Raw genomic sequence first — 25,905 nt, forward strand, 5'->3', positions numbered from 1 at the left:
TAAGAAGTAAAACATTTATTTAGATAATTAAACCAATAAGATAAACGGTATATTATTAGTTATTTTAACAATAACATTAAAATATACATTTACAATGCAAATCTCGACGAGGCTACGCCTAGAACGTTAGGCCGGCTTTAGTGTTCGCTAGGCCACGTGCAAGTTACCCTATAGAGGTAGAAAGTTTTATTTTTTGTGTGATAAAATACAGTGTATTTTATCACACCAAAAATAAAACATTTGTGTAATGTTTTTAACCATGAAATTAATTATTCAATTGAAATGTCTAAAAGCGTGTAACTTCCCTTTGTCGGTTTCTATTGACATTTTAAGCTATGAATATTTTTTACACGATCCGATTAGTTGGGCGAATGAAAAATTTAAAAATGTCACCCCAAAAATTTCGCACCTACTAATTTTCAATTTTTTTTCGTATAATTCCACTGGTCGTGAGTTTGAAACTTTCATACAAATCTGGTCTAGATGGAATCGAAACTCCAGTTCTATTATCTAATATTCGAGAGGGAACCTCTTCTAAATATTTTCCGTAATTTTTACTTGGCATGAGGTCGTCAGAGAACGTAGCGATTACTTTTTCTTAATGAAACAAAATACAGTCATGATGGTCCTGTATGGGCAAACCTATGGAGTGGCGTCAACGTGGCCAGCCTCTTTGAGCACTTAGAGCACCAATCGAAACTCCTGGTAGTGCCTTTCCTTTTAACAATGTTGAACGTCGACCACATATTATAGGTTAATTTAAAGCCCACTTCACACTATAAACTTAATTTGGACACTTTCGAATAGGCCAAGCTTAAAGGGCTCCACTGGCGTTTGTATTTCGTCAGTTTCCCGCGAATTACGGACATAGGGAAAGCTTTCTGGGTGAATTTTTCAAACACCGGTCAGTGGGTGCCTGCACCAGTGTGAGAAATAAGGCACTATCACAGGCCAATCGCCCTGGTGACCACTTTATTAATTCAAAGTTTTTTCCCTTCAAGATTTTAGTTCATTATAAAAATTCTATATTAATCCCTAAAATTGTTTGGTCTTTGCTTCTATGCTGTGTGCTTGGCCTTATGTCAATTGTGTGTATGCATGGTTGACTAGGGGAGTCTGTCTACTCTACATTATAGAAGAAGCGAATGTAGCAGTAAGCAAAAAGAAATATAAACAGTCTCTCTCTCAGTAGGCTTGTTCGGGTCGGGTCTATAGCACATATTGTCAAGAATAGGTAATTTGACCATAAATTATGAAAGCCTGATTTTGCAAGGTTAAAAGTGGTAACTGGCCACAGGTCCAGTTTTAAAAAAATCGATATTTCTCACCCTGGCCTGCACGATTTTACTACGCATACGCCCTCTTTTAGCTACAGTAAGAGCTAGCGTATAAGCAGACGTTACTGACAATCAAAGTTTTAAAACTTTCGCGGAAATATATGAAAATATATTTTTATCCGTTGAAATAACTTACTTTATTATTACAATACAATAAAGAAAAGCATTCACTACCCGATTTACGCATTTTCCATTCTAGCAGACGCTACACACCCAAGAAGTGATATGAAACCTTCAGCGCCACCTAGAACCGTTTCGGTTGCGAGCTACGCCATATACCTAGTGTACGATAATTTTTCATTATGTACGATATTTTTACAAAGTTCGTACGATAATTCATTTTGAGGCTTCTGGCAACGCTGGGCTAGAGGATGTAGGGGGCAAGGGAAATGGAAGAGTTTCGTTGGTCCGACTTGTCATTTGGCCGACCACAAAATACACGTTACGCCTCAGTCGGCCAAATGGACAGTCGGTCAAATGAGCAGTTGATCAAATGCACCCCACCCAGGGAAATTGGAGAAGGCACTTTTTAGAGGCCGGTCTCCAGCGACAGTCATGTATATTAAACTTATCTTTTAAATCACTTAACATCGTACTTTAATTTACCAAATCTAACATGGTGACAGTGGCGGGATCACGATCAAAGTTTTTACTACAAGTATAAATTATTATTTCCAGTTCGGATTCATTTCTTTTGTGTTTTATTTCTGACACAATGACTTCAACTTCGTTCAAAAGCCCTCCTGCTTTGGTTCCTGGGGATGATCCCGCCTCTTCGTGGGGAGCTTACAACGAAGGCTACGATATTTATGCCGCTGCTGCAAATTTACAAGCTACGCCAATTGAACAACAACGTGCCACATTTTTGCATATTTTAGGCCCTATTGCCAGACTATTCCAATTGCTGAAGTCAACGATGCTCGTACTGTTGAGGTGATCTGTGCTGCTTTTGACCGATATTATCTTCTATATAAGAATTTAACCTACCTTCGTTCTTCCAAACTAAACAAACTTCTTCCCAAACGTTTGATCATTTCTACACAAGCTTGAAAACCAAGGCCCAGAAATGAAGAGTGGTCCACACGTAGTTCGTCAATAATCCGAGATCGTCGCTTGCACGTCTGACGCTTGCTCGAGGTTAGGCAACAAATTAGGCTACAACGGCAGTCCCCACGCCAGGAATTTTTAACACACAGGCCCGGTCTGATTTAAAGACCCCCCCCCTATCTATATATTTTAATTTTGAAATGTCCGATTTTAAAGAATTTTCTTGACTATAGTTAAAATTTTAAAATTATGACACTAATATGTTAATTTAAACGTTTTCTTAGGAAAGATAAAAATTTCTGCCCTCGCAATTTAATCAAAGAATGATACTCTTCGATTAGAGCTTTTACCAAATTCGTACTGTTGAGGTGATCTGTGCTGCTTTTGACCGATATTATCTTCTATATAAGAATTTAACCTACCTTCGTTCTTCCAAACTAAACAAACTTCTTCCCAAACGTTTGATCATTTCTACACAAGCTTGAAAACCAAGGCCCAGAAATGTGAATTTGCTGCTCAACTGGTTTCCCTCATCATCACTCAAATGGTTTGTGGTGTTCACCATGACAAACAACGTAAAGAATTTTTATATATTCCTACACTCACTCTTGACGATGCTGTACGCCGCTGCCAAGCAGATAAAACCTCTACTATCCATGCTGCTACCATTTCTCGTGACGTTCCTTCACAACACAGCGCATCCTCACCTGCTCCTGCTACTGATGTGTCCCTGACTGCTCTCCATTGTCACCGTTCTGCACTACAATCACGGGTCCCACCGTGGTTTCCATCCGACGCTTTTCGTCGTGGGAACATACTGTCTTCTCAACCAAGACCATTTCTTTCTTCCAATGACTCTCGTTGGGCTTATTGCCCTAACTGTGGACACCCACCTCATGTGTCCCGTCCGTGTCCTGCACGTAACTCCACCTGCCTAAAATGCCACCGTCCGGGTCATTTGGCTGTAGTCTGTCGTTCTGCCCATGCGCTCCAAGAATTGGAGTACTTTCCCGACCCATCTCAAACCGCCGATTCCCATTTTCATACGGATTATGCCAACGCTTCTTCTTATGATCCTGTATATGACTCATATGACTCCTCTCCACAGCGTTGCCAGGTCGTTTTTCAGAAAGTCACCCAAACGTTATTTTAAAGTAGCCCAATTTGTCGCCCAAAATAAAACATTAATAACCAAATGGTAAAAGCTCACTTAAACTAATTTTTTAAAATCAAACCAATCATTTTATTAAAAAATGTAAAAGTTACATTATATCATATGTAACATAATTACTCATAAGTATGCCTCTGTATAATATTTCCATTAAAAAAATTCAATGAGACCTTGTTTCACGCGGAACATACATTAAGCGGACCCAAAAATGCAAAAATGCTTATAATCCTTGCGCTATTGAAAAGGTTACCATGGAAATGAAATCATGTGATCGCGAGGCACGAGCTAAACTTGACATAGGCAAAGCCAGAAACGCGCGAGGAATTCTCACTAACTTCCGTTTCCCATCATTAAAGTTGATGACGCGTATTTCGTCATATCCCGTGAACAAGGTTTCATTAACGAAAATGCTTTTATGGCATACTTATGAGTGATTATGTTACATATGATTATACTAATTGCATATGTAACATAATTACTCATGAGTATGCCACTAGCTCTATTTCTTCACTAACGGTTTGTTTCACAGATATTGCGTCATCCGTACCCTACGTAATATTTGACGTCATCGAATCTCAAATGCCGATAATGCCGTCGCCCAATTAGCTCTACGTCTGATAAACCGACGGCCATTATTTTAGTAAACAGACCGGTTGAACAACCAAGGCTTAGGAGCTAAAATGAACTACAATATAGTGTCAAGATCTGTTAATTTCAAATTAATGAAGTTCTCGGAGACTCACGTTCTAAAATAAATTTGAATTGTCAAATAAAAGAAGCAGGTTTATTGGAAAAAATAGTTGAAATTCAGGTTGAGCTTTTCTGGTGCATCTACAAGGTTGGAGTATTTGCAGATTCTTTTGAGCCTAGGACCAGCACCGTAATCAGGATTTGATTTCAGGGGGGGCACGCAATGGAAACAAATAAAAAAAATAAAAAATGTACATACAACCATACGTTTCAGGGCGGTTACACACATCGGTGTCGACCCGAGGCCTTAGACACCAGCACACACACAATAACTGATTAATCAGGGCGAAATATGTGTAACGGCCACGCCAACGGGGGGATACGTGGGGACACCCGTGGCGGAAGTATTCCGACCACCCGTTGGGGGACTGGTGGTCGCCCTCATACGGCCATCCACAAACTCTGCCTCCCGGACGCCTGGGATTACAGGAGTGAGCCACTACTCCCGGCAAAGCGAGCGAGTTTATAAATTTCAATAAAGATACATTGGGCTGACTAAAATTCCGACGCAAAAATTTCCTTCTCAATTTAGAGGTTTTCCATTGGCTTAAATAAATATGTTAGTAGCCAATAGTGTGACTCCCAAAATTACTAGGATGAATAAAAAGGTTAAAATCTAAAGTAGTCCACCTTTTTACTGATTCGTGGTGAAACAAACCATTAGTGAAGATTTTTGAATGGAATAAAGGTACAGTGGCATACTTATGAGTAATTATGTTACATATGCTTATTGGTTATACAATGATTGGTTGAATGCGTTTAAAAGTTCAGTTGGAGGCACAAATTCCGAACATTTTGTTTATTCGAGCTAGTCCGAATTTAACATATAATATACTAGACAATAAATCGAGATTCATTCGTTTTCTAAGATCAGTTTTCGTCAAGTTCACTTGGGAGAAAACTCGTTCTACTTGTGCGTTAGAAATTGGTAAACTTAATTGCACCTTCATTATGTGCTCTCCAGAGGCATCTTGAAAACGGTATACGTCTTTCCAAAATGTGTTCGACCAATTTTGAAAATAGCGCGGGCGAGCCTAAAAAATAGATCTACTGAAGACAGCTAAAGGAGCCCAAAAATCGCCCAAATCGCCCAAGCATTTTTTGTCTCCAATCGTTTTGAAAGTAGCCCAAATTGGGCGACTTTTCGCCCAACTGGCAACCCTGCCTCTCCACATTATGACTGTTACAGTTTGTCCCACTGTCCCTATCTAGTGGTGTGATGGGGTCCCGCCTGTGGGGGGCTCCATACCCGGCTCTCAAGGTCATGTGATCGGGGCGCTTGTAGAAAGAAAATTAAGCTCTATGGGGTTGGAATGAAGATTTCAATGGTTAAATTAATTGTGATAATATTTACGAGCATTTTAATTTAATCGATCACGATTATATATGAAAATATGTAAACTTTGATGCTGTATTTACAAGTCTGTAAGAGCCTGCGTTTACGTGCAAGGAGCTTGATTTCGAATCTAGGGTATGTAGTTATATTATCTTTGCTCTTACTGAGTTCCCGGCGGAAGTCGGAAAAAACCATAGGCGAAATCTAAAACCACCACTGGATTCCTGACGTCGGAAACCTGTGTCTTTTATATGTTTCGATTTAATTGGGTTTTTTAAGTGCTTAATCATTAGTATTTAGTTTAAAGAAATTCGATTTTTTTTGGCGACGCTCTTACCAAATTCCCGTTTCGCGGTACCGGCCATAGAAATCTCATAGGTAACTAGAATGCTGCCGTGTAACTGGCAAATGGACCAAACGCCGTGGCAGACGATAGCCAGATTTCAGCCAATCAGAGCTCAAAGAGTGGTTCTGCCAAGAATTTAATGTAACCAGAGAGAATGACGTCTACTATCTCCCGCTATAGTAGCGGAACCAAGGAGGATTATTATCCTCCTTGGCAGAACCACTCTACGGCCTCTCATTGGCTGAAGGTTCAAGGCGAACTGGCGTCAAGCTCGGCCGTAGGCGGCAGCATTCTAGTTACCTATGAGATTTCTATGTAAAAAACTGCCTCCATGGAGCTGGCAAGGCTACCGACATCTAGTTAAAACGTAAAGTTTTAGTGAAAATTACGCTGTGGTTTTTGACTTGCGGTTTTCAAGTTACCAGATATTTTTGCATTATATTGTTTTAAAACAATAATGGATCATGCCTGTAGCTCTAAAAATGTTTCTAAACGATTTAAAACGAAAGAAAACTAAAGGTGAGTAATATAATCTTGGGTTATCTATTGAAATTCCTTATTTCTCACCCTACTATGGAGCCCGATTTTTTTCAACTTCCGGCCAGCGATGCCAGACGTACGATAATTATCGTACACGTACGCGAATTCCGTTTCAGGTACGATGTACGATGTAAAATGTATTATCGTACGCGAAAGTACGATAATTTTGTCTATATTTTCCAAATTATTTTTACGCTGTTACAACACCACATATGATAAAATTAGGAGTAGAAAAGGCTTGGGCATATAATCGTGTTTCTTCTGCCGTTGCCGTTATTTTCTACGCGCGCATATGTCTATCGCGAACTCTTTCCCCATCTAGAAGCCGAATGCCGAAGAACTCCCAGAATACCTAGCGCTTTAGCTGACCCCTATGAAACGGTAATGTACGGATATTTCCGAAACGGGGCGCCACTTACACGCGCCTACCGGATACCAAAGGCTTATGGGTAATGTTTTGGCTTACACATCGCCCCACCAAATTCCCCAACTTCCGTGCTTGGATCTTTATCCGGACTATTTTATTTGAGCAACGGTAAGTTAATCATATATAACGTCATAGAAGCCGTTTAAGAAGTAAAACATTTATTTAGATAATTAAACCAATAAGATAAACGGTATATTATTAGTTATTTTAACAATAACATTAAAATATACATTTACAATGCAAATCTCGACGAGGCTACGCCTAGAACGTTAGGCCGGCTTTAGTGTTCGCTAGGCCACGTGCAAGTTACCCTATAGAGGTAGAAAGTTTTATTTTTTGTGTGATAAAATACAGTGTATTTTATCACACCAAAAATAAAACATTTGTGTAATGTTTTTAACCATGAAATTAATTATTCAATTGAAATGTCTAAAAGCGTGTAACTTCCCTTTGTCGGTTTCTATTGACATTTTAAGCTATGAATATTTTTTACACGATCCGATTAGTTGGGCGAATGAAAAATTTAAAAATGTCACCCCAAAAATTTCGCACCTACTAATTTTCAATTTTTTTTCGTATAATTCCACTGGTCGTGAGTTTGAAACTTTCATACAAATCTGGTCTAGATGGAATCGAAACTCCAGTTCTATTATCTAATATTCGAGAGGGAACCTCTTCTAAATATTTTCCGTAATTTTTACTTGGCATGAGGTCGTCAGAGAACGTAGCGATTACTTTTTCTTAATGAAACAAAATACAGTCATGATGGTCCTGTATGGGCAAACCTATGGAGTGGCGTCAACGTGGCCAGCCTCTTTGAGCACTTAGAGCACCAATCGAAACTCCTGGTAGTGCCTTTCCTTTTAACAATGTTGAACGTCGACCACATATTATAGGTTAATTTAAAGCCCACTTCACACTATAAACTTAATTTGGACACTTTCGAATAGGCCAAGCTTAAAGGGCTCCACTGGCGTTTGTATTTCGTCAGTTTCCCGCGAATTACGGACATAGGGAAAGCTTTCTGGGTGAATTTTTCAAACACCGGTCAGTGGGTGCCTGCACCAGTGTGAGAAATAAGGCACTATCACAGGCCAATCGCCCTGGTGACCACTTTATTAATTCAAAGTTTTTTCCCTTCAAGATTTTAGTTCATTATAAAAATTCTATATTAATCCCTAAAATTGTTTGGTCTTTGCTTCTATGCTGTGTGCTTGGCCTTATGTCAATTGTGTGTATGCATGGTTGACTAGGGGAGTCTGTCTACTCTACATTATAGAAGAAGCGAATGTAGCAGTAAGCAAAAAGAAATATAAACAGTCTCTCTCTCAGTAGGCTTGTTCGGGTCGGGTCTATAGCACATATTGTCAAGAATAGGTAATTTGACCATAAATTATGAAAGCCTGATTTTGCAAGGTTAAAAGTGGTAACTGGCCACAGGTCCAGTTTTAAAAAAATCGATATTTCTCACCCTGGCCTGCACGATTTTACTACGCATACGCCCTCTTTTAGCTACAGTAAGAGCTAGCGTATAAGCAGACGTTACTGACAATCAAAGTTTTAAAACTTTCGCGGAAATATATGAAAATATATTTTTATCCGTTGAAATAACTTACTTTATTATTACAATACAATAAAGAAAAGCATTCACTACCCGATTTACGCATTTTCCATTCTAGCAGACGCTACACACCCAAGAAGTGATATGAAACCTTCAGCGCCACCTAGAACCGTTTCGGTTGCGAGCTACGCCATATACCTAGTGTACGATAATTTTTCATTATGTACGATATTTTTACAAAGTTCGTACGATAATTCATTTTGAGGCTTCTGGCAACGCTGCTTCCGGCTACGTATTTATATTATCAGCTGTTTGGAGAGAGAATTTTGAACGAGCAGACAGCTTTCATATATTCAATTAACTCGGTCGGTTGGCGGCGATATTTATGACCAAAATTTAAACTACTAATTGTTTTTCTTTCAGAGTAATAAACTAAATTAATACACGATTTTTTACACAACTTCCTGATATTACTTGATTACTACGTTAGGTAAGAATTAGGGCCATTAGTACATAGGGTTTTGTGAGAGTAAATTCAATGGCTGTTAAATTAGCGTTTAGTGTGTTCAAACCAAAGTTTATCCAGTGCAGTAAAATAGTAAATAAGATTCCAATTATTGTGACTCATAGTCTTTTTGGACACCGAGGTAACTGGGATGATTTCGCAAAGAAATTGGCAAATAATACTCAGTCCACAGTATGTTATTAAAGGGACAATACCCAGTTTTGCTGGTTCCATGTTTAAGTGTAATTTTATTATACATGTCTACACCCTTGATGCGAGGAACCATGGAGAGAGTCCTCGATGCCCCACAGGAAATTTCTTTGAAATGTCAAATGATATGCTAAAATTTTGTAGAGATCACAATGTAAGTCAATGTCACCTCTTTGGTCACAGCATGGGTGGACTTACTTCTATGGCATTTACATTGACCCAAGTAAAACACAAAAAATATTATTATTAAAATTTCATGAAACCTAAGATACCTTTCAAAACTTTTATAAAGGCTTCTTCCTTAGTAAAATCACTAGCAGTGGTCGATATATCACCAATAGCAGCCCCCGAACCAATGATTGCTGGAAATTTAGTATTTATAAATGCTATGAGGAAAGTTATTAATAATCTTAGTCCTAATATAAGTTTAGATGAAGCTTATGATATCTGTCGTAAAGAACTTGGTCTTATAAAAATGGTAATTTATTTTAAAACTATCTTAAGTAAATTTTTCGGGTGAATATTTTAATTGTAATTTATATACAAGCCATCTTCAATGAAAGACGTCTTAATTTCTAACATTTGCAAAGTGGGCAATACTTTCAATTGCATGACTAATTTGGACGTAATTGAAAAAAGGTTCGTAGAGGATATGTTCTATTTCCCAAAACTGGAGTTATCGAAGAACCTGCCAGTTATATTTCTAAGAGGTGAAAAACCAATATATTTAAGGTAATGTCAGTGGTGGGGAAAGTTAAATTTTTATAAGTACCTAAAATTCGTTTGTTTAATTTAGGGTAGAACATGAACCAGAAATATTGAAGCTTTTTCCTAATGCTTCTTTTAAATGTATCAATGGGGCAACTCACCAAGTTCACATTGATTGTCCAGACATGCTTATGAACCATTATCTGAATTTCTTTGCAAGAGTTATTTCTATGTAAAACCCTTAGTAAAACCTTAATAATCATAATTTGACACAAAATTATATTGTTTAATGATATGTATTATATTTTATATATGATAATATAATAAGTAAAATTTTGGTATGATAGGCTTTGGCAGTGATTGTGTAATCAGAAAATTCAAGTAATAACTCCGTACTCTTTGAAATAGCAAAAGCGACAAAAGTGTGTCAACTCTATCTATCTTTGCGCCCGTTAAATTATTTCCTGAGAGTTAGTCTCACAATAGACTATATAACCTACTAGTTAGAATAGTACTAGCAACTTTATATTTAGTCTATGGTCAGGCCCGACTTTCTCTCTTCGATTTACATAATAGCGTTTTCCATTGGCCTGGTCCGAGCGATCGCGGACGGCTCGTAATTTTTTTTCGTTTTCCATTGGGTAGAAAAAACCTGCTCCATTGGCGGAATCACTCGCTCGCGGACCACTATAAACTGGTCTGTCTTCAGTTACGGAGAAACTTTTTTTGCTCTCACAAGGATTTCGCGTCGGTCCGAGTAAGAGTCCGGACGTCATCGTAAAATCCGGAGCGGTCTCCGAGCAATACCAATGGAAAACGCTATAACCCATAGAAACATCCTCCATGATAGACATAACGTTCTAAAACGCCTCACTCTTCGGCGCTGGAGTCAGAAAACGTGACGTCAAAACCGGAAGTCTAAAAACCCGTTCGGCAAAAAACCGCTGACCGTTGAGCTCGGCGCTGAGTTGTTGAACGCAGCCATGGTTAGGCTTAGACACCTCGAAATTTATCTAGACCTTTATATACATTTCTTATATCTATGCATGGATTAAATAACGAGGTAAGGTTATTTAATACATGGTTGTACTATGCGCAATAAAAAAGTTCGCCATGAAGTTGCTAAATGGCACACAACGAAAAGGATATTAAGATGTGCGGAGTAAGCCGCCTGCGATTTAAATAAACCCCTATTATAAAGACAAAACTATGGTGCTGGTAGAAATCATTAACATTTTAGTCAATAATGTTAGCTTCATCAAAGAAACAAGGATTTGAATTTACCATTTATTTTTACATTGCATATAAATGCTGCAATACATTTAAAGTGGTTACATCAAAAATTAAAGGGTTCAATCATTGTGAATATAACTATATTCTAAAGAAAAATATACAGCAGGGTAAAAAGGGAGTTCATGACACTGTAGGACAATATTAATTGTATCGCCTCATTCCAGGCATATATCTATCATTCCCATAACTGCTACTGCTTAATGAATGTGAAATGACGGGTGGTACGGAACTGCTATACAAGCTTGATGTTGGCTGGGACAGAACACCTTGTCCACTCAAACTAGGCTGTCCCCGATTATTACGAGTATCTAATGAACTGGCTCCACCACCCCAACGATCTGATTGAGAACTCCAGGATTGTGAATGGCCAGAATCTAATTTCCGCGAATCACTTGAACCCCAGTGAGGGTTACTTAGCAATCCAGTACTCGAGCCATAAGATTTTCCAACAGATCTTTCATTGCCAGACCAAGTTTCTCTGTCGCCTCCATAAGATCTCCCACTACTTCCACTATAAGCCCCAGTCGATGATACATTAACTGTTCCTTTGCCAGAAACAAGATAGCGTTCTGATCTGTCACTACGAGACAAATCAGTTATTCTACGATCATGATTTCCAGATTTCCATCCTTCTGTAGCAGGAGGCCTACGTATTGCAGTATCTCTAATTCCTCTATTACCACCTCTGATTTCCCTATCTCGACCCCCTCTAAACTCCTCTTTAACTAAAGGACGTTCAAATCTATGATCTCTTTCTATAACTTTCCTTTCCTCGCGTACTTGAACTTGGGGCTCACTACGACGACCACCACCTGGCCTGTGGAGAGTATCAAACTCTGTACGTTCTCCACCTTTATCCCTGGTTTCAAACCGTTCTGTCCCTCCTCTACGATCAAAAGTGTCATGGCGTTCAAAAGATGAAACCCTCTCGTTTCTGTGTTCAAAATCATGAAACCTATTGGTTGTATTTGGCGTTACTCTTGCTGGACGTTTTCTATCCTCCCAGTAAGGATCGGACTCTCGGATGTTAGTTCTGGCTTCAAAAGTCCTCTTTGTTGCAGTTCGTCGTGGCTCATCCAATCTAATTAATAGACAGTCAGTATCACCCAAAACAAGAAAAATTAAACCCAACTTATACCTTATCTGTTCCCTTCGACGTAGCTCTTCACGTTCCCTTTCTAATCGTTCACGTTCAAGCTTCTGCTTCTCTCTTTCCAATCTCAATATAGTTTCACGTTCTCGTTCCAATTTTTCTCTATCAATTCTGAAAAACCAATACAATAATCAGGAAAAGGTTTAGTTAATTTTCCCAAAAACCATTCAAAATGTACCTCAATCTTTCACGTTCTCTTTCTAATCTCAAAGCTTCTTCTCTCTGTTTACGTTCAATTTCCTTTTGACGGATCATATCTTGAACTCTCCTCCTTTCAGTTTCTCTTAATTCTCGTTCTCTCTGACGTTGACGTTGTTTTAACCTCTCTTCCTTGATTTTCTGGAACGTTAGCATATTACCTCTTGACTTGAAAGAACTAGTCATTGGTCGACGTGAAAAAAACGGCTTTCGGAAACTGCCTCTGTCATTGTGAATCATTCCTCTACTTCCCATTAATCCACGACCACGTCCTCTGGTACCATAAGGTCTTCCACGGCCCATTCTAGATCGATAATCTCGGTAATGAGAGCCTCGCATGCTACTTGATCGAGGGTCGCGGAATGAACGAGCTGGACCTCTCATGCGTTCTCTCGACTGATCTCTGGACTTCTCTCGTGACTTATCTCTCGACTTCTCACGTGGTTTACTGTCTTTAGAAGATTTTTCATGCTCCTTAGTTTCACTTGAAGTTGTTTCGGCAACATCTACAGTGACTGTTTTGGGTTTTTCTAAAAGATCAAAACATTAAGAAAATATACAAACACGATAAAAAGTATCCAGAATAATCACATACCTTTCTTCTCCTCTTCCTTTATTGGCTCTTTTTCCTTCTTTTCCACAGGTTCGGGCTCTGGTTCACTCTTAGCTATAGAAGGTCATAATTGCAATATAGATACAGTTAGGAATTCATACCTCGAACTTGGAATGGTTATCCGGCCGTATTCCCTATGGTAAGATCTCGGGGACCGTTTTCGGTGACGTGTATGAGGAAAAAAAATCACCCCCTCGCACGCGTCTCCTCTCTTTAGGAGTTTTTACCCCGCGCAACCTCCCGTTTTTACAACTGTAGTTTTTTTGTTAGACTCCCCGGCCATTTCGAAATTTAGGGTTTGAAACCCCACCCTAGGAATATGAAAACTACTTGAATCCTCCTAGCCCCACCATTGATAGCGACCGGTCAGCTCGCTCTCCCGACCTCTCATGTGGAAGGATTAAGTCCGGCATTGTTAGTGCTGTCAAAATTGTCAGCAGTTACAATGCCCTTGAGAACCGCGAAGTCCAAATTACGAGGGGACCGTCGCTATCAATAGAGCGATAGCGAAGGGAAAAGCAAAAAGATGTTTGAACCCTTTTTCGACACAGGGGGATGAAATTATCTGAAACTAGGATTTAATTCCATTGAAAATCGTATGAGAAAACACGTATGCTCTGACGTCAAAATGATGGAAAAAAACGGTCCCCTAGATAGAGACGGAAATCGGGAGAGATAACCATTCCAAGTTCGAGGTATTAATTCCTGATACAGTAGAATAAATTAATTTAAAACTTACATTTATCTGGTTTCTTTGACTCTGGAGATGGCTTTGGGTGAGGTCTAGGAGCTGGTTTCTTCGAAGCTGGCGCACTTTTGGTAGTTTTCATAACTCCAGGCAAAGTATTTTTAGTCTAAAAGTGTAGTCAATTAATACCTGTCACCTTTTATTTTCAAATGTAAATTTACCCTTTCGACAGATATCATTTTCCCATTAAGTTCAGTACGATGTAAATGCTGAATGCACTTTGATGCTTCTTCACTTGAAAACATGGTGATAAACCCATAGCACCGTCTGCCAGGCATTTTGGGGTTGGAAACTACCTTTGCAGCTATGATCTAAATATAAATTATAAGATTAGTTTTAACATTGAACCATACCTTGCTTTTAGTTTTCAAAATGAGGGATCCTTACCCTTCCATATTTGCTAAAAAGCATTCGCAAGTCTGATGCTTTAGTCGAAGTTGAAAGCCCACTAACCCACAAGTTACAGGAACTAACGGATACCCTTTTGATCCTATCAGCTAAAACAATATAAACATGTTAAGTACATCACCGTCTCAATATATTTTTTTTAAAACGTCACATACTGGAACCTCTATCTTTATCTGCTGCTTTGACATCTTTCGTTGCAACTGCATTGCTGCTACTGTTAAGATCGTAAAGTTTGAAATTAAATTAGGAATATTTTCTCTATAAGTATGTGAAACCGCGTTTTGAATCTCATTTGTTTAGTGGCAACAATATAAAAGCGTGGATCAGACAGGACTTATAAATATCTCGTTATTTAAAAAAATTAAATGAGAAATTTTTGTGGAATATTTGAACCAAACTAATTCAAATCTATCTCATTCCTCTGTTATTTCCAGCTGCATCAAGTCTCTAGATGATGATTGTAGAGCAAGATATTTCTTGGAGCTATGTTGCTTTGAAATCTTTTTTCCTCTTTTCCATCATAGCTGTAAAATTAAGACTCCATACAAGGTGACAATCGTTCTGGGGCTTGTTTGGCCAAACCACAAGATCATACACAGCTTTTTTCCAATTTCGCCTTCCCTTAGAGGTTTCATACATAATACAGCTGTTTGTAATAATAGATTTGAGAGTCAATGATGTGGATCCTTTTATCTCTTACCAATGCTTGTTTTTGAAACGTTAACGTATATTTTTATGCGAAAAACTTGAGATAGAAATTGAATTAGTTAAGGGATCAAATAAAACAAAAAGACTCAAATTTAGGACATTTCCATAAATCCGATAACTACCTTATCTATTTTTAACTGAATAAACCATTTAAAATCGAGTATTACTTAATTGAAATCGTCAAAGTAGCTGCTAATTTTTGCCCTGATAATTAAATCTACTTGCCTCGCAAGCAAGAAAAACTCACGTAGGTGCATTTACATTTCCGCATCTATCTGATGTTTTTTAAAACAAACCTCTTGGTCTTGTTAGTAGTTGCAGACGCTGTGGTAGAATCTGTATTAGAAGTGCCAGTTTCATTACTTTCTTTTAAGCCAGCTTCTTTTGAATCGTGATGGCCGTCCGATTTCTTAACTTCCTGTTTTTTGGCGTCCGAATTAGTGTTGGTAGCGTTTGAACCAGTTCCATTATTAGAAACAATGGCACTTTCTTTTTTAGTCACCTTTTTCTCTGTAGCGGGTGATTCATCCAGATCATCATTTTCCAATTCTAAGACTTCGTTAGAGTCATTGTTATTATCATTATCGTCTATAATAACCGATTCTTCCATTAGCTTCTTAACACTAGTCTCTTGACTTCCCGCTGAATCAATGTTCACGGGAGTAGCTTTACCAGACACGCTAGCTCCGTCACACATTGTCAAGTCTAAATCTCCGTCAACATCACTCTGTGTATCATCAACGTGAACGATCAAAGACGCATTATCATTTGACTTCACCACGGATGAAACATCTAAATTATTTGTATCTTCCGTAGCTGTCCCCAACACAGATTTTGTAGTGTTGCTGTTGGAAAGCTTGCTCTCAATGGTACTCTTCTTTGCCTCAGTTGAATTATTCACTTTCTCAGCCGAGCTTACTTTATCATCTACAGCAACTGTGGAAATATCATCTTCTATATTAGCTGATTCTGTTGTTAATAAAATTGAATTCAATTATAAGGTATGGATAACAAGACAGCGTACTGAATTGATCACAGCTCTCTGTATCGTACAGGAGGCTAAAACATCGTGCTACTCGCATAATCATCACAGACGAATATTTCATTTATAACAAATATTTGAAAAACATCAAGTATTTGTTTACTATAAGGCCATTTAAAGAGCCATCAGAAATATTTTTAAATTACCTTCATAGTCAGTCTCCAGCGAAGTGACATGAAAAGTCAAAACAACATGTATATCAATTTCTATGATTAGGAAAGATTGTTTTCGGGTTAAATTTTAACTTCAGTATTGCGTTGCAAGAGAAAACCTAGTATATTAATAACCCTAGGCCTCGTAAAAAGTTGTTTTAACTTTCAAAGAGTCAAATCGGTGCATGGATACAAATTCTGATGGCTCAGTTAAAGAGGATGCAGAAAAGTGGCTTAAGATCACTGATGAACCAAAGTTGAGTACCATTAGCCGGTTCACTGTTGCCCTTTTTGAATTAACATTTTTGCAGACATTGAGATTCAATATAAATATATTAGATCGGCTCATGGGATAAGGGTAAATTATTTCCAAAACCTGTCAATTTTTGAGAGGGTTATAGAAGATGGAATCATTGGCATACAAAAAATCTGCAAAAATTACAGAATAAGGTGCCTTCTTTAGAACAGGCCACCTTAATTAGTTTTCCAATTTAGCCCAATATTTATTTGTATCTTCAGTCTTTAATTGGTATCATTCCACTGTAAGTCTTCATCTTGCCAAATCACGAAGTTTAAGGTCATCCAATGGTGCACCTATTAAAACTAGGTAGGTCATGATTGTATCTGATCTAGATGAGTAATTCTTGGCTGATTTCTTCTTTGGGTCTTGACAGAGTGCTCCAAACTTCAAGCCATTGCGAGACGCAAACAGCAAACAATCCCCCCAAAACAGGCGAAAAAACTTTGACAAACCTTTTTGATTAGATTCTTTGGGTATATCGTCCTATGGAAGGAAAAATGCCAGTTTTTAGATTCAATCTCAGGCCTCTTGGCCAGATATGGTTTCTTTAAACCTCACTTTTTCATCTATGGCTAATTTCTCATCATCCGAGTCTAGTTTATCTTCGTCATCAATATTGGAATCGTCCAAACCCTCCAGGCTGACAACAGACTCCGTTTCGTTGGTCAGTTTTTCTGAGATTGAGTCATCAAAATCAAACTCTTCCGCTTCAGACATTACGTTCCTCGATTCTATTACAGCTAACTTACTATTAACTCTTTTACTTTGTGGTTTTTTGGCTGGTGTAATATCTCCGGTAACTTCAAACAAGAATTCCTCAGGATCGTGTCCTTCGTCTTCCAAAGCCTGTTTATAAATTATTGTTGTTCACAATTTGCTGATTTAATATGTTTCAATAGAAAGAATTACGTGTACTATATCACTTGTTATGCGATAAATTAATTTATGGAAACGCCTTTAAAAGTGGGTTGGAAAATGAAATTTTATCTGTCTTATAAGCAAAGTGCCCCACACAATGCACTAATTTGAAAAAATATACCTGGCTTTCTTAAAACTTTAAAAAATTCTTATGTTATTCCACTTTTCCAGAAGATTGTGTTCTATGTCCTAACAAAAGGTTAATTTGCTTCACAAAAGGAAGTTCCACTGACTTAAAAACTACCAGTCCCGCTTGTAACCTAGCAACATCCTTTCCCAAAAAACTTATCTATGGCCAATAGTGTAGTTCCACAAACTGTTAAGCTAGGCCCACGTTTTTGCGAGGAAAGTCAGGTGATAATAACATTAATGAGAGCTTAGCGTTGATATGTTAGACAATAAACCATCATTTAGTGTTAAGCCATTTTTAAATAGTTTAATAACTTTTTCCACATCAAAACCCTAAAATTCCTAATTTCCCATTCCCTTAAATTTCACATACTTGAAATTTACAAATTTCTACTAAAACAGTAAATGTCACGTAAAAAGAGTGAACTATTAATCATTTAGTTTAGATGTACATGTATTATGTTGAATAAACACCTCCTGGAAAGGAAAACGCGATACAGGTGTCAATAGTCTACACTCTGGATTTATAATAAATATTTTTGCAACCGCTCAAATGATCTGCATTTACAACGAAGATAAATAATAAGTTAAAAAATTTTTGGATTAAGGTGAATATAATGGAAAAAATTACCAATGGTTCTACCCTGAGGATAAATCATCAAGTGACTTATTTCATAACAAAATTTCAGTTTACATAGACCTATGCAGTGGCAAACACAAACTGCTGCATTTTTTGCCTTCTGAGCAGACTTTATAATAGTGAACTTTTTACTTTGGATGTTAGTTTCTACATGACTCTAGGTAAACTATAAGGGCTAATTCCATGCTACTTTTCAATTTGTGTTAATGAGAGTTAAAATTGCTTGCTATTTGATTTAATTAGTCCATTTTTGTGAAAAATCTTGGAAACGTTTTTTATTTAAGTTTTAAGTTATAGCTTTAAAGCTATTGCGGAAATAAAATAATCATGGGCCTACAGTTTGAAACAACTATTATTCGAATCGAGAGTAACTATCATGAAAATAATTTGATGTAATTTAGAAATAGGGTATTCACGAGAAGATGGCGGCCATTGCACTAAGGTAGATAGTTATGGGGGAAAGGGGAATGACACTAGCCTTCCACTACAGCGATGATGACGTCACGAGAATACACCCTTTAGAAAAACGTCCTTATGTTAACTTGATTTAAGTAATAATAGTCTTTTAAATTAAGAAAATTTAACTTTGAGAAAATTCTTAGCATTTGAAATTAGGTATTTAACTATTACTATAACATTTGAACCGAGGGGTCGGACATTTGCCTGTTTTGTGTACGGGATTTTGGATTTTTTTAAAATCCAGGATTTGTTATTGTTGATTTGTCATACAAAGTCTATGGGAGCAAAATTCTTGGATTTTTTTCCACATTTTGTACGGGATTTTTCCAAATGACCGACCCCTCGATTTGAACGCACGCCTAAGCACATCCACAGAACAATAGGTAGCTTTGTGCCAAATTAATTTTATAACACAACGGTTACCACTGTGCATAATTGAAAATCAGGAATCCAATATCTTTCACATGCTCTACAAAAATAGCTCCTAAAATGAAACCAACCACAGCTTGCTACTTGAAAGGAAAAGTCAAGTAAGTGGAAATGTTATTTTTATAAAAAATTCGAAATAAATATACTAGAGTAATTTTATGTTAAGCTGATTCATTCCTTAATTTCTTATACACATTTTAACATTTTCCATTACGAGATTACCATTGTTATTATTGTAAATTTAAAAGTTTTTTTCCAAATTGTGGTTTTAAGACTTGTTTGACTTTTGCTCTCAACTATTCTTGTCATCTAGCCCAGTGGCTGTAGGGGCTTTTTTTACCCACCCCACAGAGACAATTGACACATTTTTCCCAGAGATTTAACAGTTTCAGGCAATTATTTTTCAAAATTTAAAATTAAACCTGCAAGGTTAATTAAGGCAAAATTTAGTGATTTAAGTGACTAAAGAATAACCAAAAATTACTAAATAATTAGAAAAAGCAACTTTTAAAAGGGTAAAATAATATGGTAAAATTGCAGTTATAATATGTAACTTTTAAACAAAAAAAACAAATCAAGTCTAATTTGAAAATGATTCAGTTCCCTTTAAATACAGCTTACTAAAGATAAATACTAAGAAAAACTATAAAACTTTAAAATAAGTGGTAAATAGTGACTGAATTGAGAAAAAGTTACTGAATTTTGAAAAAAAACTATTTTAAATGAGAGGTGTATTTAAAAAAATACTTTATGGAAAATTCTTACAGGGGGTAATTAGCCTTTTCATTTTACATAGCAGCCAACACCAAAAGCTCAAACCGCTGGATTTTCCTCAATCCAACTTTATTAAATTACAAAGACTGCTAGCAGATGATGAACTAGCAGGTTATCGATTCTTCAAATTGGGTACAATAGGGCTCTATGTAAACTGATAAGGCTAATTGTTGCATTTTATGTCATTAGGTGGAATGATACCAGTGATAAAAATTTCAGTGTGTATGCAGTTTTATGGGAGGGAAAATCACATGGCATTCATTGAAAACTACCTTGGGCCTGCGAATATACAATATTTCCTACTTTACCACTAACAATCCACTAGTCCTGACGTGTTAGGTCTCAAACCTTTTGTTTCAGGTCAATTTGAACCACCAGATATCACGGGGTTAATACAAAATATGTCCAACTAGATTTTACTTAAATTTTAAGTTGCAAGAGGATGTAAGATTTTCTGCACTTTCAGATTTCAGAGTGTTCATTGAGAATTTTTAGCTCTATTACTCATTAACACAAAAGTTTTCAATGCTACCCAAAAAATTGATTTCCCAGGGTTTATCATTAACTAAGTTTGATTTATATAATTTCTATGAAACATATCTCCTTGCCTGAAATGTAAACTGGATACAAAAACTAATTTATCATATACAATCCAATTGCTAACACCAAATATAAAATTTTGTTATATATTTTTTTTTATATCATACTATTGCATACTACAATAATACTGTGAAAAGTTTAAATATTTCCAGTGAGGGTCACCATTTGGTAGGCATTTTTTTTCTATATGAATATGTTACAAATTTCAAAAGTTCAATGTAATCTGAAAATTCTAAAACATACACCCTCCGCCCCAAAATAAAAACTTAAAGCATGCGTTAATCTCATTTAAATTTTTTTCCATATCTTTCAAAATCTCATAAAACCATGAATAAAGATGGTATAGATTAAGAGTTGAAAGCTTGGGAGTTATCAGGTTCCTATTAACTCTATAATTAACCCAATTTAATGAAGTAGTAGCGCCAAACACTCAAAACACATTTTGACAAGAATTACACGACTAATGTAGATGTTTATCATTTAAAATATACGTAACCTTAACTTTAGGCCTAGTTTTAAGACCTAGAGAGAAAGCTCAAAATCAATAAGAATCTAGCTCACCTTCGTCAATCTTTCAATGAGAGCTACTTTGACTCCAGATTTGTCTAATTCCCTCTTGTCCAACTCGGCTCTCAAATCAACGACTCTTAAGTCGTTTAATTTCTTCTTCAAAATTGGTGGATTTTCGGCGTCTTGAAGTGTGGAGGCCATTTTTTAAAATAATGAGTTTCCCAAATGAAGGTAAAAGTAAAGCAGTACTAGTAGCAATGGCGGAATGCCAAAGAAAATGGCTGACTCCCCTCTCTTTGTTCACAAAGAACTAGACTAGGAAATTTACGGTCGTGCTTACTGCACACCAAAACACATGGCGAGGCCTCGTTAGGCCCAAAGTTTAACGTGAACTTTTTTGTTAATCCTATCACTCGGTTTTCAATAATCTTATAAAATACTTAAGTAGTCAACGATTATAAAATTATTAGGAATCGAAAAATGACCGAAATAATATATGGTTTTTTATACCTAAAGGGCGCGAAATCAGACAGAGTCGTGTCTGCTTCGTTAAGCAGTGCTGCCACTCTGGCTAATAAATTTTCCGCTTTCACCCTTGTATTTCTTAATTTCCAAAAAATATTTGAATAGTATGATAGCGTGAATGTATTCATTTCAACCATGAATATCGAAATATGTAGAATCATATTGGAAAAGTATGTTAGGGAAGTGCAACTTCATAACTGCCAAATATTTTGTTTTAATGTTTTTAGCAAACCAAGAACATCTTTAGAAGTTTTGAGCGCGTTATTCATAATATGAAGAAAAAAAAAACGCGTATTGCCCAAGTGATGTAATGTGACAGGGTCTTTGCGCCAAGAGCGCTCCAGATTCGTAGATCATCCGAAAATGGCAGATCGCTTTTGAGAGATCTCAGAACAGCTCTCTACAACAGTAAATTGATCGGTGCGGATCAGGGGCGCGTTTATATATAACTTGATTTTGGGTAAATTTTTAACCCCTTTTCGAGTCACCTAACATATAAAGTGGCAGTAATCCCTTTGCCTCCCTCGAGTAGGTCCCTAAAAATCGGAGGACTAGGCGTAAAATTGCCTTTGCGCCCATATAAAACATGAACAGTTAATCAGGTGGATCGATGAGATCTCGAGAACATTGTTACAGATAAAGAACGTAACTGTAATAAAGTGGCATAACGGAAATTGGTTCTTTTGGTATTACCATATGTAACATAATTACTCATAAGTATGCCACTGTACCTTTATTCCATTCATAAATCTTCACTTACGGTTTGTTTCACCACGAACTAGTAAAAAGGTGGACTACGTTGGGTTTTAACCTTTTTATTCATCCTAGTAATTTTGGGAGTCACACTATTGGCTACTAACATATTTATTTAAGCCAATGGAAAACCTCTAAATTGAGAAGGAATTTTTTGCGTCGGAATTTTATTCAGTCCAATGTAGCTTTATTGAAATATACAAACTCGCTCTGTTTGTGCGGATGAAGTTAAATAATGAGTAATTTAGAAAAATAAAAGGTTGGGGAAAATGATCAATAAGTGATCGCTTTCGGAAAATGGAAAAAGTCGTCGAAGTGGGATATTCCACCAGCGTTATTAAAACCCATATCAAGCCTAGAAGAGTTAGGCCTAGGCTCAAAAGCATTTGCAAAGACTCCAACCTTGAAGATTCCCTGGAAAAGCTCAACCTGAATTTCAACTATTTTTTCCAATAAACCTGCTTCTCTTATTTGACAATGCAAATTTATTTTAGAACGTGAGTCTCCGAGAACTTCATTAATTTGCAAATTAATTACATTAACAAAACTTGTCACTATATAGTAGTTCATTTTAGCTCCTAAGCCTCGGTTGTTCAAATCGGTTTGTTTACTAAAATAATGGCCGTCGGTTTATTAGACGTAGAACTAATTGGGCGACGGCATTATCGGCATTTGAGATTCGATGACGGCAAATATGACATCAAATATGACGTCAAATATTACGTAGGGTACGGATGACGCAATATCTGTGAAACAAACCGTTAGTGAAGAAATAGAGCTAGTGGCATACTTATGAGTAATTATGTTACATATGGTATTACTGTACAAAATATTGGTTTTTGTTGCTTTTTAAGAACGAGTAATAATATATATTTTAACAATAACAAATATTTTTCCGAAAATGGAAACACTGAATCATGATGAACGCAATGAGGTAGAATAAATAGAGATCCAAATCCGCCTACAAAGGACCTACCGTTTCGTGGGACAGTATTTGTTGAGTTCGAGAAGTAGGCCTAGTCAAAGACTATATATACGCTTCGCTTACTAGACAGGCCTGTTCTATGTCTCAACTTGCATACCGATTGTGGCTCCATCTCGACGCTGGTCAAAATTATCCCCTAGCTTGAGCTGTGTTACTAGTGGCGCCTCTAGCCGCGGGTCCAAATATTAACCCAGCTTTTACAGAACTACAGAGGTGTTAACCGGTTTTTCCTAGGAACACGCCTGTCTAGTAAGCAAAGCGTATATATAGTCTTTGGGCCTAGTAAATGAACTTAATTAAATCGTGTTATTGGAAAACTAAACCTTAATATATTTTTCAATAGTGTTTGCTTATAGAAACAGATGGCGCCAACACGATTGGATAGAGTTGAAACTTAAGCCTAGTTCTCCTACTCGAATAAAACGTGTCCTGCGAATCTCAGATTTGTTTGTATCTCTAGTTCATAATCTACCTTATTGGATGAACGTTACAGTAATAGAAAATTAGAAATCTCATAGGTACCTAGAATGCTGCCGTCTATGGCGGGGCCGGTCACCTGTTCATCAGGGACCGTTCAACCAATGAGAGGCGATAACGTAGGCAACGGATAGAGTGACTACGCTACGCCCACGGCCAACTTCGATCGCGCTTTAGCGGCCCCGTCAATCGCCACGTATCTAATGTTTATTTGCGTGTGTAAATAGTCCCGCTAGGGGCGCTACATACGACCATAAACGTTCCATCGCCAAAGGCAGGGAATACAAGCAAAATCACGGAAAAATGTTTTTCTTCGGTTTTACACTTTCCTTTTAAGAAAAAACAAGGGTTAGTTTAAACTACCTTTTCTTAATATATTTATGTATAATTCATTAATTCATAGTTTAAAAAAAATATTACCTTATAAAAATTAAATTAATAAAAAGAGACGCGTTTTTTACGCGAAGGCGCCATATTAGAACACATTTTGAAAGCTGAAGAGTTGTTTAGAACGTTTTGATGTGTAAATAGTGTACCTCTTAAACTTTATAAATCTTTATTAATAATATATATAGGTAGCAAATTCACGAGTTTTTAACCGTTCTTAGGTAGCATTTTCCGTATATCTAATTAGTTTTAAGACTAATAAGGTATCTTATTATTTGAAATAAAAAGATATCCTATTGAAGATAAAAGATACTTAGGTACATCGAGAATTGATCTATTAATATATAAAGAGAATGTTTATATTCCGTCGATTTTTACCTTCGCTCCCGTTGCAGCTCTAGGAAAAGAACCTGGCCCCTCCCCTTAAATATCAATCAACTCCAGGCGGCGCATTATTGGCTCCCTAAATATTACGTCCTCTTGACGCGATTGTAATTTGCATGAGAGACGCGTTAAATAAGAACGCCTCCTTTTACATTTCCTCCCCCCTTTAGTTGATTCCCCTGGTTCATGATGCGTGGCGACTGACCATGGACACTGTATCTCTAATGGACTGACGGAATATAAACATTATCTCTATATACAAACAGATCAATTCTTGGTACATCTTTGGAACTAAATAGGTTAAAGATAGAAATATTCATCACAATGCCTTCGTGTTGCGTACCATATTGTACATCAAACCCTGTAAATAGGAAAGACCTATCTTTTCACGAGTTTCCTAGCGAAGAAAGACGTTTTATGGTTAAAAAACATTAGTCGGGATGATTTTGTACCAAAAGATATACAGAAGGTCTGCAGCCTGCATTTCAAGGATAATGATTTCTGTTCAAGTTTATACCTTTATTATGGAAAACATTTTCAGTCAGATAATATTACAAACCCTTACTAAATAGACAATATTATTCTAGGTTTAAAAAGACGAAAGCTTAAAACTTGTTTAAGCCTAAAATTGCAATTTAGTGCACCATATGTAACATAATTGCTCGTAAGTATGCCACTAGCTCTATTTCTTTACTAACGGTTTGTTTCACAGATATTGCGTCATTCGTACCCTACGTAATATTTGACGTAATATTTGATGTCATATTTGACGTCATCGAATCTCAAATGCCGATAATTCCGTAGCCCAATTAGCTCTACGTCTGAGCAAAGATAATTTAAACTCGTACCCTAGATTCGAGTACTGAGAGCTTTCCCATTGACGGTTTTGTTACGAAGCGTTTACCCTCAGAAAAATCGGGCTCCATCGGTTGTGGTAAGGCGCAAACCATAGAGTGAATTTTTTCTGAGTTCCAGCGGGAAGTGGGTAAACGCTATCGGCAACGCGCGAGAGAGTGATTTCGAATCTAGGGTACGAGTTTAAATTATCTTTGGTCTGAGACTGATAAACCGACGGCCATTATTTTCGTAAAAAACCGGTTTGAACAACCAAGGCTTAGGAGCTAAAATGAACTACAATATAGTGTCGTTCTGTTAATGTAATTAATTTGCAAATTAATGAAGTTCTCGGAGACTCGCTTTCTAAAATAAATTTGCATTGTCAATTAAAAGAAGCAGGTTTATTGGAAAAAATAGTTGAAATTCAAGTTGAGCTTTTCTGGCGCATCTCCAAGGTTGGAGTCTTTGCAGATTCTCTTGAGCCTAGGCCTAACTCTACTAGGCTTGAAATGGGTTTTAATAACGCTGGTGGAATATCCCACTT

The 25,905-nt window shown here is 37.0% G+C and overlaps 2 protein-coding genes across 7 annotated transcripts; one reads left to right on the plus strand and one right to left on the minus strand.

The window, feature by feature from the left end:
• Window positions 1–8,872: 8,872 nt before the first annotated feature.
• Window positions 8,873–10,226, plus strand: LOC149921335 (sn-1-specific diacylglycerol lipase ABHD11-like). 4 transcript variants are annotated; one of them, XM_090163149.1, is made up of 6 exons: window positions 8,873–9,005; window positions 9,146–9,212; window positions 9,280–9,453; window positions 9,523–9,708; window positions 9,778–9,962; window positions 10,027–10,226. In XM_090163149.1, the coding sequence occupies exons 3-6, from the start codon at window positions 9,346–9,348 to the stop codon at window positions 10,172–10,174; spliced, it is 627 nt and encodes a 208-aa protein (XP_090019275.1). In that variant the 5' UTR covers window positions 8,873–9,005; window positions 9,146–9,212; window positions 9,280–9,345; the 3' UTR covers window positions 10,175–10,226. The 4 variants fall into 4 exon arrangements, with proteins under 4 accessions (XP_090019275.1, XP_090019276.1, XP_090019273.1 ...); XM_090163150.1 differs by lacking the exon at window positions 9,146–9,212 and having other exon boundaries at window positions 9,375–9,453; XM_090163147.1 differs by lacking the exon at window positions 8,873–9,005 and having other exon boundaries at window positions 9,018–9,212.
• A 1,006-nt stretch (window positions 10,227–11,232) lies between these two features.
• On the minus strand, window positions 11,233–21,530 carry LOC149921336 (uncharacterized). 3 transcript variants are annotated; one of them, XM_090162404.1, is made up of 13 exons: window positions 21,065–21,530; window positions 17,319–17,400; window positions 17,113–17,228; window positions 17,007–17,037; window positions 15,356–16,028; window positions 14,507–14,565; window positions 14,331–14,440; window positions 14,105–14,254; window positions 13,935–14,049; window positions 13,178–13,249; window positions 12,563–13,112; window positions 12,370–12,495; window positions 11,233–12,312 (listed from the first exon to the last, which is right to left on the minus strand). In XM_090162404.1, the coding sequence occupies exons 1-13, from the start codon at window positions 21,212–21,214 to the stop codon at window positions 11,373–11,375; spliced, it is 3,174 nt and encodes a 1,057-aa protein (XP_090018530.1). In that variant the 5' UTR covers window positions 21,215–21,530; the 3' UTR covers window positions 11,233–11,372. The 3 variants fall into 3 exon arrangements, with proteins under 3 accessions (XP_090018530.1, XP_090018529.1, XP_090018531.1); XM_090162403.1 differs by having other exon boundaries at window positions 11,234–12,312; window positions 17,304–17,400; XM_090162405.1 differs by having other exon boundaries at window positions 11,234–12,312; window positions 15,356–15,995; window positions 17,304–17,400; window positions 21,065–21,529.
• Between the last annotated feature and the right edge of the window lie 4,375 nt (window positions 21,531–25,905).

Source organism: Leiobunum rupestre, chromosome 11 (assembly GCF_980474605.1).
Source record: "Leiobunum rupestre chromosome 11, qqLeiRupe1.1.hap1, whole genome shotgun sequence".
Taxonomy (NCBI): domain Eukaryota; kingdom Metazoa; phylum Arthropoda; class Arachnida; order Opiliones; family Sclerosomatidae; genus Leiobunum; species Leiobunum rupestre.

Bases quoted from the DNA above. Each gene is read 5' to 3' on its own strand.
- LOC149921336 (XM_090162403.1), bottom strand. From the start codon at position 21,214: ATGGCCTCCACACTTCAAGACGCCGAAAATCCACCAATTTTGAAGAAG. The intron at 16,029-17,006 runs GTTTGTCAAAGT...TATTAACAACAG, and splicing joins CAAAGAATCTAATCAAAAAG to AATCAGCTAATATAGAAGAT. The intron at 13,113-13,177 runs GTATGTGATTAT...TTGATCTTTTAG, and splicing joins AAAGGAAGAGGAGAAGAAAG to AAAAACCCAAAACAGTCACT.
- LOC149921335 (XM_090163147.1), top strand. From the start codon at position 9,054: ATGGCTGTTAAATTAGCGTTTAGTGTGTTCAAACCAAAGTTTATCCAG. The intron at 9,213-9,279 runs GTATGTTATTAA...TTTATTATACAT, and splicing joins CAAATAATACTCAGTCCACA to GTCTACACCCTTGATGCGAG. The intron at 9,963-10,026 runs GTAATGTCAGTG...TGTTTAATTTAG, and splicing joins GAAAAACCAATATATTTAAG to GGTAGAACATGAACCAGAAA.